Source organism: Scyliorhinus canicula, chromosome 2, assembly GCF_902713615.1.
Source record: "Scyliorhinus canicula chromosome 2, sScyCan1.1, whole genome shotgun sequence".
Taxonomy (NCBI): domain Eukaryota; kingdom Metazoa; phylum Chordata; class Chondrichthyes; order Carcharhiniformes; family Scyliorhinidae; genus Scyliorhinus; species Scyliorhinus canicula.
The window spans coordinates 193,736,574-193,754,242 of record NC_052147.1 but is presented as its reverse complement, the minus strand read 5'-3'; the positions used below and the strand labels follow the sequence as shown (position 1 = coordinate 193,754,242).

General features: G+C 41.9%; 1 protein-coding gene across 2 annotated transcripts in view; it reads left to right on the top strand.

Annotated features, from left to right (window-relative positions):
* The window catches only part of ube2e3 (ubiquitin-conjugating enzyme E2E 3 (UBC4/5 homolog, yeast)), a 194,024-nt gene that overhangs the window by 157,076 nt on the left and 19,279 nt on the right, over positions 1–17,669 (top strand). For both annotated transcript variants that reach the window (XM_038789266.1, XM_038789265.1), the window contains exons 4-5: positions 4,430–4,562; positions 7,361–7,508. In XM_038789266.1, the coding sequence (XP_038645194.1) occupies positions 4,430–4,562; positions 7,361–7,508 (281 nt within the window). The remainder of the gene's footprint in view (positions 1–4,429; positions 4,563–7,360; positions 7,509–17,669) is intronic.

The window sequence follows — 17,669 nt, the reverse complement described above, 5'->3', positions numbered from 1 at the left end:
GGAGCACCCGGAGGAAACCCACGCAGACATAGGGCGAATCCACACAGACAGTGATCCAAGCCGGGTATCAAACCTAGGTCCCTGGTGCTGTGAAGCACTGTCCTACTGTGCCGCCCTCCAAGCTCTGCAATCTCTCCGTTTCGATCATCTATTTCCTGCCAAAATAGACAATTTCACATTTTCCCACATTATACTCCATTTGCCAGATCTTTGTCCACTCGCATAGCCTATGTATATGCCTTTGCAGCCTCATGTCTTCTTCGCAACTTAGTTCCCAACCTATCTGTGTCATCAGCAAATTTAGCAAACATTCCATCGATCCCTTCATCTAAGGCATTTGTATAAATTGTGAGGAGGTGAGGCCTCCGCACTGATCCCTGTGGCATGCGCACTGCTCTTGCATTCTGCCAAGCAGAAGACTGCCCATTTGTCCCTGCCCTTGGTTTCTTGTTGGCTAGCCGTTCTGGTTAGTTTTCTGTCCATGCCACTAATTTACCCCATACAGGCCTACACAACAAGCTTTTATTTTCCACAATAACCTTTGATGTTGGCACCTTATAAAATGAACAATGAAAGTTAGAAATTCTAAAAACTTAATTTATAGAACATAGAGTGTAGAAGGAGGCCATTCGGCCCATCGAGTCTGCACCGACCCACTTAACCCTCACTTCCACCCTATCCCCATAACCCAACAACCTCTCCTAACCTTTTTGGTCACTAAGGGCAATTTATCATGGCCAATCCACCTAACCTGCACATCTTTGGACTGTGGGAGGAAACCGGAGCACCCGGAGGAAACCCACGCAGGCGGGGAGAACATGCAGTCTCCGCACAGTGACCCAGCAAGGAATCGAACCTGGGACCCTGGTGCTGTGAAGCCACAGTGCTATCCACTTGTGCTACCATGCTCCCCAAAATCAGAGTATTCTGTTGAATATATTGCTGTAATTGAACCAACATCAATTGCTTATTCATATCCTAACCAGTCAAACTGATCTCTAACCAGATTTTATCTGGTATGAACTTCCTGCTGTTTTTTTTCCTTAATGTGGAGATGCCGGCGTTGGACTGGGGTGAGCACAGTAAGAAGTCCTACAACACCAGGTTAAAGTCCAACAGGTTTGTTTCAAACACTAGCTTTCGGCGCACTGCTCACCTGAGGAAGGAGCAGTGCGCCGAAAGCTAGTGTTTGAAACAAACCTGTTGGACTTTAACCTGTTTTTTTTCTTATTGATATACAAATCTTCACTATTCTTTAAACATTTACTGGTTTTATGTCATTTGAGTCGGTCATGATTTTTGACCAGTTTTCTGCTCTCACACCTTGAGTGTACACTGTAGACCTGCCGCAATTTCCTGGAAATAGTAGAGACTGCGGAAAAATCAACTTGGCATCTAGTTCGACGTGTAGGAATGGTAGAAATCATTTACTAATGTCATTCCCATAAATGCAGCAATCTGGAATTAACAAATTTTGACATTAGCTAAGTGAATACATCCGTTTTAGGCGCTGACTCATTTTCCAATTTTGTTCATTACTTTGTGACCCAGCCAGTCGTCACAGGATCAGCCAGGCATACTCCTGCAATCCCAACCACCTTGTTTGCCATCGACCTACAAGAAGTGTTCCCTTCAATCTAACCTCAGCATCCTGTCTGCTAAATAAGTGAACGTAATTAACAAGTCTATCAGCAATCCTATTTTAAACCAATTCTGTGCTAGTCTCAATGGAGCTGGAAAACGTGAAACGAATGTTCAGTAACACTCTCCACCAGCACTTTTTGAAGTTCCATTTCCATTGAGATCATCAGAAAATGCAAATTGAATCATTAGAGCGCATACTGACTTTTGAACTTGGCTCTGTAATTTGGGAAAGGGTACTTTTTTTTATCAGAATGTTTTGGACTTGCTATTTGCCTTTCGGGTTCGACAGGCACATGGATTGGCTCACTGTCTGTGCGTTCTCCCTGTGTCTGCGTTGGTTTCCTCCGGGTGCTCCGGTTTCCTCCCACAGTCCAAAGATGTGTAGGTGAGGTGGATTGGCCATACAAAATTGCCCTTGGTGTCCAAAAAAAAGATTAGATGGGGTTACAGGGTCCAAAAAAAAGTTAGATGGGGTTACAGGGTTACGGGGAAAGGGTAGAGGAGTGGGAATGGGTAGGGTGCCCTTTCGAAGGCCCAGTGCAGACTCGATGGGCCGAATGGCCTCCTTCTGCACTGAAATTCTATTATAAAACACAAATTGGAAGGAGCGCACGGGAAATTACGACTATAAAGAACAAAGCAGGACGACAGAGAGTAAGAAAGTAAAGGAGGAAGGAATGACAGACAGCTTGCGTGGAGGCAAACGCACAACAACAGCGAAAACCGAGCAGGAGAAGCAAGCGGCGACGCCCCACCCTCCCAGTTTTGTTTTATTTTGCTTGTGCTGTATGCATTTTCTTTTTTTCTATTTTAAAAAAAAAAGCAGAAAAAAGGGTGTAGAAAGTTCCCCCTCCCCCCCCATGACATGTATAACGTAATTGTCTTTGTTGCTTCTATGTATATGCACTTCCCCAGTTTTTACTTTCCCACCCCTTGTTTTTTTTATTTATGTTGTGTTTTTGTTATCTTTTTGGATTCTCTTTGCGTACACCTGTATATATACCATGTATTAAAAAAAAAACCAATAAAAATCATTCAGAAAAAACAATGAAAATTAACTGTATCCTAACTGCTATCTTTTGTCTCCACCCAAACAAACCCCATCTCCAGTCAAAATCCAGTTTTAAATGCTGTTAGTAACCCAGGAATACAGTAATACTTGTTGTAAAACGATGTCTTAGATGAGCCAATATGATGCAGAGATCCTCCAGGAACCAACTAGCAGATTCTTTCCTGTGTCAAACCGCTGTTCAACCTGTAAGCCTTTCCAGAAACTGCTGTTCTGTTCACAAGCGAAATATTTTTAACTAAACTGCTTTAAGAACATCTGTTAGTCTGATCATCGACAGATCAAAAACTGAACTCCAAAATTCACAGCTGCCCTCTTCAGATTCTTGCTCCTCCCATGAACTACATCATCGCGCTAAAGCTTAACTACATAATTTCACTAAAGCTAAACACAATGTCTCTAATTATCTACTCCCAGGGAACCTTGTTCATATTTAAAAAATTCCATTAGCCCAATTTCAGGTAAACAGTATCCTTGGTTGGAATGTATTATCTAATTTTTACGATTTGTTGCACCTCTGAAGCCTGCTTTTTAAACCAGGACTTTTTTTTTAAAAAAGATCACTGCAGCAGTGATCCACACACTAACCCAGGCTATCAGCCCTTACTGCACCAAATACATATAATACAATGTATCTGAAATGCCTACGAATGAAACCTTGTGTGGCATGGTGGCACAGTGGTTGGCACTGCTGCCTCACAGTGCCAGGGACCCAGGTTCAATTACACCCTCTGGTGATTGTGAGGCGTTTGCACTTCTTTCCCCTGTCTGTGTGAGTCTCCTCTGGGTGCTCTGGTTTCCTCCCACAAAGATGTGCAGGTTAGTGGATTGGCTATGCTAAATTGCCCCTTAGTGTCCAGGGATATGCAGGTTAAGTTGAGGGGTATTTGGACAGGGTGGGGAAGTGCGCTCACGTGGAGTTCTCTGTCAAAGGGTCAGTGCAGAGTTGATGGGCCAAATGGCCTCCTTCTGCATTATAGGGATCCTATGGATACTCAAATTACATGAATTTTGAAAGATAAACCAGCAAAGTACTCGCCAACCACTTACCCGTTTCCCTGTAATGTCATGCTTCATATTTTCATTTTGGATCGGGATAAGGTTTGAAGAGGATTGCAGCATTTTGGTGCTGCAAGACTATATATTTACTGCACTGAGAATGTGGAACTAATTTATGTCAGTGATGACATGAATGAAGACAGTGAGATTTGCTACATAATGGGACATGTACTAAAAGGTTTTGGACAATACAAGGTAGGAAGTAAGTGATAGACCAGGGAGGTGGACATTGTGATAGATGACAAAGACATGTATAAGATTTAGGCAGAGAAGGAAGTAATTGAGGTAATGGGAGGGAATAGACAATGTTGTACAGATAGAAATTAATGAATTTTGATAGTAACGATTTGAGTTTTGGTAACTGAGTCATGCAACATGTCTATGCATTGTAGGAATAGATAATAGAGTTGTGCAAAGATTTTGTGCAGCATTTTAGGAACCCAAGTGAAACTGATCACAATTTCTGCACATGGTGGAAGACATTTCAGTCGTATCTATTTTTGTGCAAGATCACGTATGCAAAAAAAGCATGTTGATACTTCTTGTATATTGATTTTGATTAAGCTTGCTGGCAGCAAGAAGTTAGTTCATGGGGGGTAACTGTTCTGAAATGTTGCAAATAATATGTTTAACATACTTCTAATGAATTTATTTCAGTGCTGGTCCAAAAGGCGACAATATATATGAGTGGCGATCTACCATACTAGGCCCTCCTGGTTCAGTTTATGAGGGAGGTGTTTTTTTTCTGGACATCACTTTCTCATCTGACTATCCATTCAAACCACCAAAGGTAATTCTTGATGTATTATATTTATTGAAGTAGATTTTAAAATAATTTGCTGTTTACAATAATTCAATGATGTTTGAATGTTTAGTCTAAAATTTTGAAATATTGTAAAGGTGGATGACCTTTTTGCCGAATGCTTTTGTATCGTATGCAACAAGACTATTTAATTAGTGAAGTGTCATCTTAAGATTGGAGAAAAATTTAATTTAATTTAAGTACATTCTGGATCATTTTATCTATTTGTTTTCAAAACTTTTTCATCTTGCATACATCAGGGCAAGTGCAAGACAGGGAATGTCAGGGAAGCAGCAACTTTATATTATATGAGAAGAGAGTGCTGATTAGTAGGCAAGTAGACTTTGATTGGTAGAGGTGTTGCCATGGAGACTGCACTAGTTAATGGTGACTGACAGTTAAATGTTTGAAAATTTAAACCGGGCAGCATGGTGGCAGAGTAGTTAACACAGCTGTCTCACAGCACCAGGGACCCAGGTTCAATTCCGGCCTTGGGTGACTGTAGAGTTTACGGTTCCTCCCCATGTCTGCGTGGGTTTCCTCTGGGTGCTGTGGTTTCCTCCCACAGTCCAAAGGTGTGCAGGTTAGGTGGATTGGCAATGCTAAATTGCCCCTTCGTGTCCAAAGATGTGCAGGTTAGGTGGGGATATGGGGATGTGGCGGGGTGTGGGCCTAGGTAGAGGAACGGTGCAGACTCGATGGGCTGAAAGGCCCTCTTCTGTACTGTAGAAATTCTATGGGTCTATGGTCAAGCCATTAGCCTGAGGAGTGAACCAGGACTGTTACTTATTTTGTAAGGCTGGTTACAATTTTTTAATAATACTTGGCAGTTAATGGACAGTCACCATCAATCGATACATTTTTCATGATAATACCTCTACCAATCCGAGTCCACTTGCCAAAGAATAAATTCTCTTCTCATACAGTATAAAGTTGCTGTTTTCCCAACATCAAGACAGTCGCAAGAATACCAATGAGTACAAAATGAAAAGTGTCGACAAAATATATTTCTTCAGCAATACTCCAATTCCATACCACCAAATGGCTGTTTTCTATTTTATGTTTTCATCTCCCATCTTACATCACAGTTCTTTGCTATTTCAAATTTCCGTCAGTATTTGCAGCTGTAAGTGTTAGTTCTTGTAGACATTTGGTAATTCATGGTATTCATTTGCTGAGGAAAGTTGCAGCAAGCATATAAAATTAAAATCCTACAAAAATGAAGTTGCCCATTTGGTTCCTTGTGCTGCAGGGAAATATTCAGTTAGTCCCATTCTGATTGCCTTTTCCTGAATGCAGTAACATGTAATTTATGTTCTTTTAATCCGGTCTTTAAAAGTTCAGATACAAAGCCAGAAAACAATTTATGGTAATGCAAGGAACCTTCCTGCTTACATCAGTGCTTAACAAGATTTTGTTTTGTTTCTGAAGTATGATCCATTTCATCACAGAAACTGTGACTAAATTAAAACAGTTAAACAGTAATTTAAACAAAACTTGTTGTCCAAACAATAAGTGGACAATGAAACTAATTAGGGTCAATTAAGGCTAAATATACATGAATTGATACTATTGAACCAATAGTTTCCTCAACAGCAGTCCATATCTATGCACTGATGAAACATGATGCTCCTTCGCATTTCTATTTTTAATAGCAGGCAAACTATTATTCCTATAAGAAGCAAAATACTGCGGATACTGGAATCTGAAGCAAGAACAGCAAATTATTTCCAGTTATTTACGTTTTAAATCTTCGAAGCAGCCATTCCTGAATTTTTTGACCTTGCCCTCTGAAAACTTTTTGTCACAGCAGAGACCAAGTTACTGAAATGAGACACAAAACTATTGCAATTATTGTTTAATGTTGCACTGAAAATGTAAGAAAGAAGTTTTGAGGTAAAAAGCTACATAGTTGAAGTTAAAGGTACTTCTGAAGGAAAATTCCCTCTTAGCTAGTAATCCTCTTAACTAGATTCTATCCTTTTCCACCCAATGTTCCGACTGTTGTTGAGGTGGGGATCCCGCGTTCATTCCAAGAAGCAACCTTCTCAGAAAATGCTGCCACGCCTATCTGATCAGTTTGATGAATGTATATCCAAAGCATCATAAACCTTCTATTTCCTTATCTAATTTTTACCCATTTGATTCCAGTTCAGAAGTAATTTTATTCTTAAAATCAGCAAAAATTGCAAAAACACATCACTTGGCATTTCAGGTGTATACCCTTCCTCAACTACAGGTGTACAGCTTTTTAAAGAACTTCAGAAGGAAGATAGTGTTCGAACTGTTGAGGTGGGGACCCTGCATCCATCCCAAGAAGCAACCTGCTCTGAAAATTCTGCCACAAACATCTGATCTGACTAATGATTATGCATATCCAATACATCATAACCAGGCTTTTTTCTTCACAGATGCTGATAGGCATGCACTGTGATTCCATTTGTTTCTGTTTTTATTTTTAGTTGGTGGTTATGCTACACAATTATTTATGTTGAAGTTGCATTCCATATGTGTGGACGATGTGCAATTCATTCCACAATCACTACTTCATATTGTTTGTGCGGTTAAATATCCTAGAAAATTTAAGACTATTGCTGCCACCACCTCTTTATTGAATAAAATTATTTTCCTTCCTTTCACTTCAACCCATTTTCCTTCTCTTGTAGCTTGGAGATGAAAACTAATTAGTGACACAATTTCACATAACTTGGGTCACCATTGACAGCATTATTGAATGGTCTGTTCACTATAACGAACAATTCATTGTCTTTGCATATTATCTTCAGGTAACTTTCCGGACCAGGATCTATCACTGCAATATCAACAGTCAGGGTGTAATCTGTTTGGACATTTTGAAAGACAACTGGAGCCCAGCTCTGACCATTTCAAAGGTTCTACTTTCTATTTGTTCACTTCTGACAGACTGTAATCCAGGTAAGAAAACTAGGATCCAAGGAGTGACACTTCATATCTAGTTTACTGGAGAAGTTTTAAGGCATGTATTTGTATAGCAGTCATGTCATAGCTCTCGTATTAAAATTAACACTTGTGAATGATGTTGGGTAGTTCTTATAAAAACAGGCAGTTAGACTCTAGCAACCTCATCGATTTGTCTTCAACTATTTAATTGGTTCTTTAGTGTATCTCCAGAAACTAATTTATTGCCTCTTTAGCTCTTTTATATTGTGCTTCAATGCTTTAAGTATTATTTTCGTTTCTTCAATTTCTGCTGTTTATATGAGAAGTTCAGCCCCAATATTCTTGTTCCTAAGTTCCTAGATTTAACTCATCTATCCCAGTAGTGCATTTTAATTCGGTCACCTCAGTTCCTCCAAAGAAAAGTGCAATTTTCTTAATCTTTCAGTCTACAAACGAGCCATTATTGCGCATGTATATGTATATGTCCAAAATTTTGGATATATCAAATTAACTCTTATATTTACGTGTTGAACTGCTTTGAATCACTGATATTCTTCAGTTACCGTGAGTTCTATCTGGTCATTACCTCGTGTGCTTCCAGCTTATTACTTGGTCAAGGAGGTATCATGCTGTTCAAGATGGGAATCGGCTCTGGCATACAAGGAACATGCACCTGTTGTATCACTGTTCACAGTTAAGCGTCAAAAAAGTATTGTCAGCTATGAGTTCCATCTGGTCATTACCTCGTGTGCTTCCAGCTTATTACTTGGTCAAGGAGGTATCATGCTGTTAAAGATGGGAATCGGCTCTGGCATACAAGGAACATGCACCTGTTGTATCACTGTTCACATGTAAGCGTCAAAAAAGTATTGTCAGCTATTTGTCTGCTAGAGGCAGTACAGTAGCACAGTGGTTAACACAGTTTCTTCACAGTTCCAGGTCCCAGGTTCGATTCCCGGCTTGGGTCACTGTCTGTGCGGAGTCTGCATGTTCTCCCCATGTCTGCATCGGTTTCCTCCCACAGTCCAAAGATGTGCAGGTTAGGTAGATTGGCCATGCTAATTTGCCCTATGTGTCCAATAAGGTGGGGTGGGGTTACTGGATATGGTGGAGGTGTTGGCTTGGGTAGGGTGCTTTTTCCAATGGCCAGTACAGACTCGATGGGCCGAATAGCCTCCTTCTGCACTGTAAATTTGATGATTCTATGATTTCTAAGCATGCGTTGTTGCAGATCTTGTGGCTTTACATTCTGAAATTTCATAATTATGTGAACAGATAATGAAAACATGACTTACTATTACAGTAACACGTAATAGAGCCAATAGTCCAAATTTCACTGCACTACAAATGCATTTTGGTTTTCCTTTCATATTTGTTCTTTTTCCTTCTCTCAGCTTGTCCACCTCTCAGACTTGGCTTATACTGATTCTTGCATTTTCCTTTATCATCAAGTCATACTGTGGAGGTGATGTTTAGCTCAAGTCCGTAATTGTAGTGAACGTTTCCAGTTAGTTGCAGACCTTATATTTTTGATTAACTTCTAAAATCCTTGCTCCTTAACATTCTCTTGATAGTTAATAAGAAACGACAAAACATACTGCAAAGCTAGGGTTATTGGCACAATTTAGGGTGGACATAGCATTATTCCAAGGGAGAGAGGTTGGATGGTGCAGGATTCACCAAACCTGAGGCTTGTAAAGTCTGAAGTTGGCTTGCATATCATCATCCATGTCACTGAACTAGATACCAGTTTGTATCTTCTACTCTTGTGGGTTATACAGTCTCTTTGTCAGTAGCGGACTTTGGTCTACAAGTTTAGATCTATATAATGTATTAATAAGAAGCATTAAAATTTCTTCAAGCTTGAGGTCCAGTGGAATAACTTTTGTTTAACAGACTAAGACCTTCTTTAATTGGTATCCAAACTGATGCGAACATGGTATATTCCACAATAAATATGAAAATATACCATTTAAATTGCATGTTTTTCTGCATTTATTGTTTTTTAAATCCATTTGCAAATCTCATGATGTTCAATAAATCTTGGATCACTAACTAGATGAGCCAGTATCTCTAGCGATTGGCCAGTTTAGTCATCTGAGCTCATCATTGCAGCCAGATGCTAACACAAATTGGCAAATTTTGTTTCCTGGAGACATCATTCGGGACAACTTAAATTTGAAAAGCTTATCAAAATGATGCTGTTATCTGGGGTATTTTGGAACTTGCAGTGGAAGGTCATGTGCATTATTATCAACTGACCAAGGCAAGATATTTTGAAATTGTGTTGCAATAAAATATATTGGAGTGAACTTTTTTAATCTATTGGCCCCTTTTATATTCCTGTGCTGTGATTATAATCTTGTCAAAGTGTTCTTTTCACATAGTTTATGGGCAAATGAGAAATACTGAACTAAAAAATAAAAACCTGGAGATCACTGCGAGGATTACCAAAAGGTGAATGTAATTGGTAATTTTTATGGTGTCCGGCCATCTGTTTTATTACTTGTGATTCTAATGATTTTTTTTGCCAACGTTTTTGTGGCTAAGTTCACAGATTCTGTTTAAGTCTGGTTAATTATGCATACATGCAATAGATGCTGTTGTGTGAGTCACTTGGGTTTGCCTGCCATTTTATTTTTCCACCTATACATGCCTGTGCCCCAACTACTTTTTGATGTTTTATCATTTTCAAGTGAAGTAACACTGGCCCATTTGACCATCTCAATTTGGATTTGGAAAAAGACCAGATTGGAAGTGGTAAATTCGTGCCTCATCTTTCCTCATTAGTAATGGGCTGACCTCGAGCTGGTGAACAGGCCTATTTCCCTCACCTAAGAAAGAATAAAGTTGTCATAGAGGGAATGCAGCGGAGGTTCACTAGGTTGATACTGGGGTTGGTGGGTCTGTTTGATGAGGAGAGATTGGTTCAACTGGGCATATAGTAACTAGGATTCAGAAGGGTGAGGGAGATCTGATTAAAACGTATACAATTCTAACGGGGCTGCACAGACTAAATGCAAGGAGGATGTTTTCCCTAGTTGGAGAGTTTAAAACCAGGGTACACAGTCTCGGGATACGGGGTAGGCATTTGGGACTGAGATAAGGAAACATTTCTTCACTCAAAGGGCAGTGAACCTGTGGAATTCTCAATCTCGGATGGCTGCGGAGGACAAGTCACTGAATATATTTGAGAAAGAGATGGTGATTTCTTTAGATTTTAACAGCGTACAGGAATGTGGGAAGAAAGCAGGAATATGGTATTGAGATGGAGGATCAGCCATAATCATAGTGAAGGTGGAGCAGGCACAAAGGACCAAACCTAGTTCTATGGGTTCGATCCAAAGGCCGCATCGTGCTAAGCATGAATCCGGGAGAGTCTGAAATTGGAACCGCACCGGGCGCTGATCGGTTTCCAATCTAACTGGCCGCAACGTGGCAAGAAACCAATTAAGGCCAATCTCCATCCCATTAAAGGGAAGGACCCCTTATCGAACGACCTGCTGTGATCCAGCTGGCTCCCCAGCGAGTGGGCACACAGGCAACTCTTAGCACACCTATTTAAAAACATGAAGCTAGCGCAATTCTGCTCTGGGGATCAGAGGAGGTGAGTAGTCAATATGGAAATAGAGCAGTCAGCCCTGCCCCGGTGCTTCGGGGGGGGGTTTGCCCTTGGGCTGAGGAGCGTGGGGCACAGCACCCACAGGTCCAAACATCCACTCTCTGCATCATGTATACCCATTCAAGGGGCAATTTCAGCTGCTGCCTGTCTATCCCACCCACCAAACAACCCCAGGGGAGAGCCCCGTCTGTGGTAATATGGTGCAGGTCACTTTAACTTCCACTGATTGTGATGGTCTCTGGCTACACATCTGAAGGCTACTGCTAATAGGGAACTGGCAATGTTAGTTATGTGAGTACTTCACAGCTTCCCAAGTGGATTCCCATGGGTAGATGTGCCACGTTGTAAGGGAGTGTTACTGTCTGGCACCCCAATCAGATTGTGAGGCCTGGACACTTTGCTTGAACACTGGAGGCATTAACAGATCAGAGGCAGCAGCCAATAATCCACGAGAGAGCTGAGCTTCAGTGCTGGGGGCATCCCACGACCAGAGGGTGAATGTGTGGATCAGGGAGGGAACGTGCGCACAGTCCAAGTAATCCTGTCCAGGGTCTGAGGTGTGATGTCCAGGGGTGCCCACTGTGGCCGGCAGTAGCGAGGATCTGGCATGTCCAAAGGGCCAGGGAGGTCTCCTCCTCATCTGCTTGTGGCTTGGTCCTTCATCTCTTCCTTCCTGCCCTCAGCGATGCCACTCTGTGACCGGGCCACATTCTACAATGCCTCACCAATGTCCACCTGCACCTGGGACATGTTCCTCAGCCACTGGGACATGTGGGAGTGCTTCGGCAATGCCCATCTGAGACTGGGACATGGTCCAGAGCGACTGGGACATACTCTGCAGTGCCTTAGCAAGGTCCTCCTGCGTCAAGAACACGTTCCCCAACAACCCGGACATGCAGTTGAGGCTCTCAGCCACGGCCGTCACTGACTGAGCATGATCTTGGACACCACCACTCATGCTGCTGTTATCGTGCTCCAGGTTCTCCATTGCAGTCGCCACCCTTGCAGTGTTGGCCTCGGTGCCATGTATTGCTGCCGCTATCTCCTGTGCCCACAGCCTTTGGAACCCCTTCTATCGGCTATGGATGCGCTGGAGTATCTGGCATACCCTAGAAGCCTGTTCCCTACGTTCACCCATGGAGGTTTGTGTCTCTGCGCTGGTGGAGGATGGGGATAACAGCTGTTTAGCTTCGATGGTGGCATCTTCAGATTTACCCTCCGAGGTTTTCTCCTGGATGGCAGGGGCAGGTCACCCCAGATGGGCTGGCACCAATGGATAGATAGCCTAAGGGAGAACGGACATGAGGTCAGTGGGAGGGAAGGATCATGGCATGAACAACTCGCTTGTGTCATGTCATCAGGGTGGGGCCAGTGGGTCATCAGGGTGGGGCCAGTGGCTTGATGGCACTGACTGCTCGGTGGTTGTCCCACGGGGGAACAGAGTATCCCGTCTGGACTCCATTGCATCCAACAGTCTGGCCAGGTCAGCATCTCCAAATCGTGGGGGTGGACTGCATGGTGGAATGGCTGTGCGCTGACTGGGGGTTGCTCTGCGGGATCAATTTTGTGCTGGTTCCCCTCGTTAGTGGGGAGATGCCGGGTGCGATCCAGGCCAATCAGGTGATGGGACAGTAATATCTGACGTGAAGCCCTTGGGGCACCATTACCAGCTCTAATTTGCGTTAGGAGCTCTCTCTCGATCTCACTCTCTAGAAAAATAAATGTGTCCACTGACCCACTAAGCATTGCTGCAGGATACTTCCCACACTGCCTTATAAACATATGAAGTGATGTGCGCCTGCTACTTCATATTATTTTTCTTTTGTGGAATATTGTGTTCCATTTGGGTGCCATCTTTCCTCGTGTGTACATCTTCTAATAATCATCCTCAACTATTTGCTCCTCTTCTAATTTGATTATTAGAGCTCTATATTCTAGTATTTCGAGACCTATAGCATCTACGGGCTTTTCACAGTAACTTCATACTTGTAACAATAATAGGTTATTATTATTAAACTTATTACTATCTATAATTAACATGTACTTATCTCGTTGCTTTGTGAGTTAAAGATAATTATGGGGAGTATGATGTTGTGGTTCCAGATTCTACCCCAGTCTCAACGCACCCCAGATACCTTTCCCATCTAATAGATCATTCTTATACCTTGGATCACTTTCTTCCCACCATCACCTCTCAGTATTCCTGCAACATTAATTTCCTTGTGGAGCCCCAACACCTTTCTTCTCTTGTCAAGCTGCACTACTATCTTAACTTTAGCTAATCACTTGATACTCTCCACTTCTCTACATGCATTACTTGCAACTTCGTTACCTGCATCCTGGAATGTTATCTGTGCTAGCTGTATGGACTGTTTTAATATATACTAGTAATAAAGGTGCGTATTTGCATTTTCTACTTGTAAATGCATCTATAAATGGAATTTGCGTACACTTGCAATAAAATGTAATCATTTACATTTTTATGGCAGTAAAGTCACCATAGTCGCAGATGACCATAGGCTGCCTTCTCCTTTGAGGGGGAAGCACTGACTGGTGGTGATTCAACCTGAGCACCACCACACCTCAGGCAAGGGGCAAGGTTGAGAAGGCGGGCCTTCATGAATAATCTGAACTGCTACAGCAGCTGAATCCACGCTGTTGGCCTCGCACTGCATCACAAACCAGCTATCCTGCCACCTGAGCTAAACTTAATTCAATACATGTGCTTCACCTGGTTCTGATAACACTCATAAATAAACAGCAAATTAAATCAATACCAGAGGAGAGATGTTCACGTCATCTAAAACTGGTACCTGTAGTATGCATTTCCTATTTAGCAAAGAACAGTATAAACTAACAAAATGGATGAAGCAAGATAAAGGAACACTCAAGAACATAGAGCACCAAAATCAATGTGACTACACAGTTAATTGATATCTTGTGTGAACTTGTCCAGTGTTGGCTTGACAACAGCTGCACTGGATCTTGTTTGTGAATCTCTTGTGGCAGTTCTTAGTGAGTCAATGGTGGATATCCACTACAACTTAATATTACATCACCTGATCAGTTCTCTGATTCATGGTGAACTTTTTTTATTCTTTCACAGGATCTGGGCATTGCTGGCTAGGCCAAGGTTTGTTGCCCATTCTTGGTTGCCATTGAGAAGGTGGTGGTGAGCTGCAGCCCTAAACCACTGCAGTCAATGTGGGTACAGGGACACTAAAAGTGGAGGGAGTTCCAGGATTTTGATCCAGTGACCATGAAGGAATGGCAATATAATCTCCGGTCGGGATGGAGTGCGGCTTTGAATGGAGCTTTCAATGGTGGTATTCCCATCCATCTGTTGCCCTTGTCCTTCTGGAGTAGAGAGGTCATGGGTTTGGGAAGTGCTTTTAATGGTAGATGCAGGAAAGATGTTACCAATGATGGGTGTGTCCAGAACCAGGGGTCACAGTCTGAGGATTCAGGGTAAACCATGTCAGACAGAGATAAGGAGACATTTCTTCACACAAGAGTGGTGAGCCTGTAGAATTCATTACCACAGGAAGTAGTTGATGCTAAAACTTTGAATATATTCAAGAGGCGGCTGGATATAGCACTTGGGGAGAATGGGATCAAAGGCTATGGGGAGAAAGCAGGATTAGGCTATTGAGTTGGATGATCAGCCATGATCGTGATGAATGGCGGAGCAGGCTCGAAGGGCCAAAAGTCGTCCTCCTGCTCCTATCTTTGTATCTATGTATGTAATGTCATTGAATGTCATGGGCGGTGGTCATTGTCTGACAGTTGTGTGGCGTGAATGGTACTTGCCATTTATCAACCCAAGCCTGAATGTTGCCAAAGTCTAGCTGCATGTAGACAGGCTGCTTCAATATATGAGGAGTTGCAAATTCAAATTGGGACTGAATGTTGTGCAATCGTCAGCAAACAGCCCCATCTGAAATAAAAGAAGAAAATGCTGAAAAATAACTGAGCAGTTAGGCAGCATCTGCATAGTGTGAAAAACAGAGTTACCATTTCGGACTAATGACCGTTCATCAGAACTGAGGGGGTGGGGAGGACAAAAGAATGTCAGGGTGGCAGACAGGCGAGGTTGAGCAACAAAAATTTTGTCTGCCAGGGCAAAAGGAAATTGAGTTGGAAAGAAAAGAAACAAACTGTGTACAGAGCACAAATAGGAAAGAAAACGAAACAAGCAGGAAAAAAAAAACTACATGTGGGATAGAGTTTACAATCCAAAATTGTTGAATGCAACGTTGAACCCAGAAGTCTGTCAAGTGCCGAATTACAAGACATGGGGCTTTTCTGAAAGTTTGCTTTGAGCTCACTGGAACAATGCAGTAGGCCAAGGGCAGAAATGTCAGCATGAGAGCACAGTGAAGAAGTAAAATGATAGACCACCAGAAACTTGACATGCAGGCAGAACAAAGGTGTATCGCAAAGCAATATCTGACCTTATAATGGGGGGAAGGTCATTGATAAAGCAGCTGAAGGTGGTTGGATTGGCTTGGATTGGATTTGTTTATTGTCATGTGTAGCGAGGTACAGTGAAAAGTACTTTTCTGCGAGCAGCTCAACAATCTTTAAGTACATGGGAAGAAAAGGGAATAAAAGAGAATACATAATAGGGCAAGAAAATACATAATAGGGTTGGACTGAGAACACTACCCTGAGGAGCTCCTATGGTGATATCCTGGAGCTGAGATGATTGACCTCCAACAACCGCAGCCATCTTCCTTTGTGCTAGGTCTGCTTCTGATCAGTGGAAAACTTTCTCCCAAAATCCCATTGATTTCAAAGGACAAATGCTGCCTTGATGTCAAGGGCAGTGACTCTCATCTCACTCGTCGCTCTTTTGTCCGTGTTTGGACCAAGGCTGTAATGAGGTCAAGAGCTAGTGACCCTGGTGGAACCCAAATTGAGTGTCAGTGGGCAATTCATTCCTGTGCAAGTGCAACTTGATAGCACCGTCTATGACACCTGCCATTACTTTGCTGATTGAGAATAGACTGATGGGACAGTAATTGGTCAGGTTGGATTTGTACTGTTTTTTGTATACATGACATACCTGTTCAATTTTCCATATTGCCAGCTCGATACCAGTCTTGTAGCTGTACTGCAACAACTTGGCTAAGGGCAAGGTTTGTAATTGAGTACAAGTCTCAAATAGTCGCACCAGTCAAATTTATTTGCGAAATTTTTCTCTAACCCATCATCCGTATATATGCTTGAACTTGACTGTGTGCAAAACATTACATTGATAACTATGATGTGGAAAGTAACTGTCATGGCATTATAGAAGTGCCCGCATATTTCTGCTGTTACTTATAACTCTCAGTAATTGTTTAGTTCCTCTGCCATTTCCTTATTTCCCATTTTAAATTCTCCATTGTTTGGAATGGACCCACATTTACAGTAGCACAGTGCGTAACACTGTTGCTTCACAGGTTCCCAGGTTCAATTCTCGGCTTGGGTCACTGTCTGTCTGTGCGGAGTCTGCACGTTCTCCCTGTGTCTGCGTGGGTTTCCTCCAGGTGCTGCGGTTTCCTCCCACAAGTCCCGAAAGACGTGCTGTTAGGTGAATTGGACATTTTGAATTCTCCCTCTGTGTACCCGAACAGGCGCCCGAATGTGGCGACTAGGGGCTTTTCACAATAACTTCATTGCAGTGTTAATGTAAGCCTACTTGTGACAATAAAGATTATTATTATTTGTCTTTACTAACCTTTTGTTTTTCGGTCCCTTTATGTTCCTCGCTAGTTTGCTTTCGTATTCTATTTTCTCTCCATCAATTTCTTGTTTCTCCTTTGCTGAATTTTAAAATACTCCTACTCTTCAGGTTTCCTACTTTTTTCTCAACTTTAAATACCATGATTGGATCGTTTAGCTTTTTGCCCTTACAAGAAGTAAACCATGTATTAATTCCCCAAAAGCTAGCCATTGCCTATCTGCCTTCATTACCTATCTACCTTCCATATTTTTTTAAATTTAGTTCCCCAATCCCATTTGCCCCTCACCTTTTGTAGTTTTCTTTGTTTTAAAACCCAGATTTCAGATTGAACTATATCACTTCCAAATTTATCATATTATAACCTTAAAGGCTCCTTTATATTCTTGCAAGATTATTAATTAGCCCTTTTGTATTGCACAGTAGTCCGGTCTCTAGTTGATTCCTCAATGTGCAGTTCTAGAAAACTATTGTGTATTCGTTCCAGAAATTTTTCGTCTTCAGCATTAGTGCTAATTAGGTTTAACCCAGTCTTTATGTAGATTGTAATCTCTCAATGTGTTACACTTATTACATCCGCTTCTGATTTCCTAATTTATCCTGTGTCCTACTATTTGGTGTCCTATAAACAACTCTTACCAAAATTTGCTGCCCTTGCTGTTTCTGAACTGCATCCAAACTGATTATACATCTTGATCTTGCAATCGAATAGTGTTTCTTACTAATGTACCGATCACCTCTTTTATTAACAATGTGACACCACCTCCTTTTCATCTTTCCTCCTCAATACCCTGTATGATCTGTCTTCTTGTCATATTCTGATTGG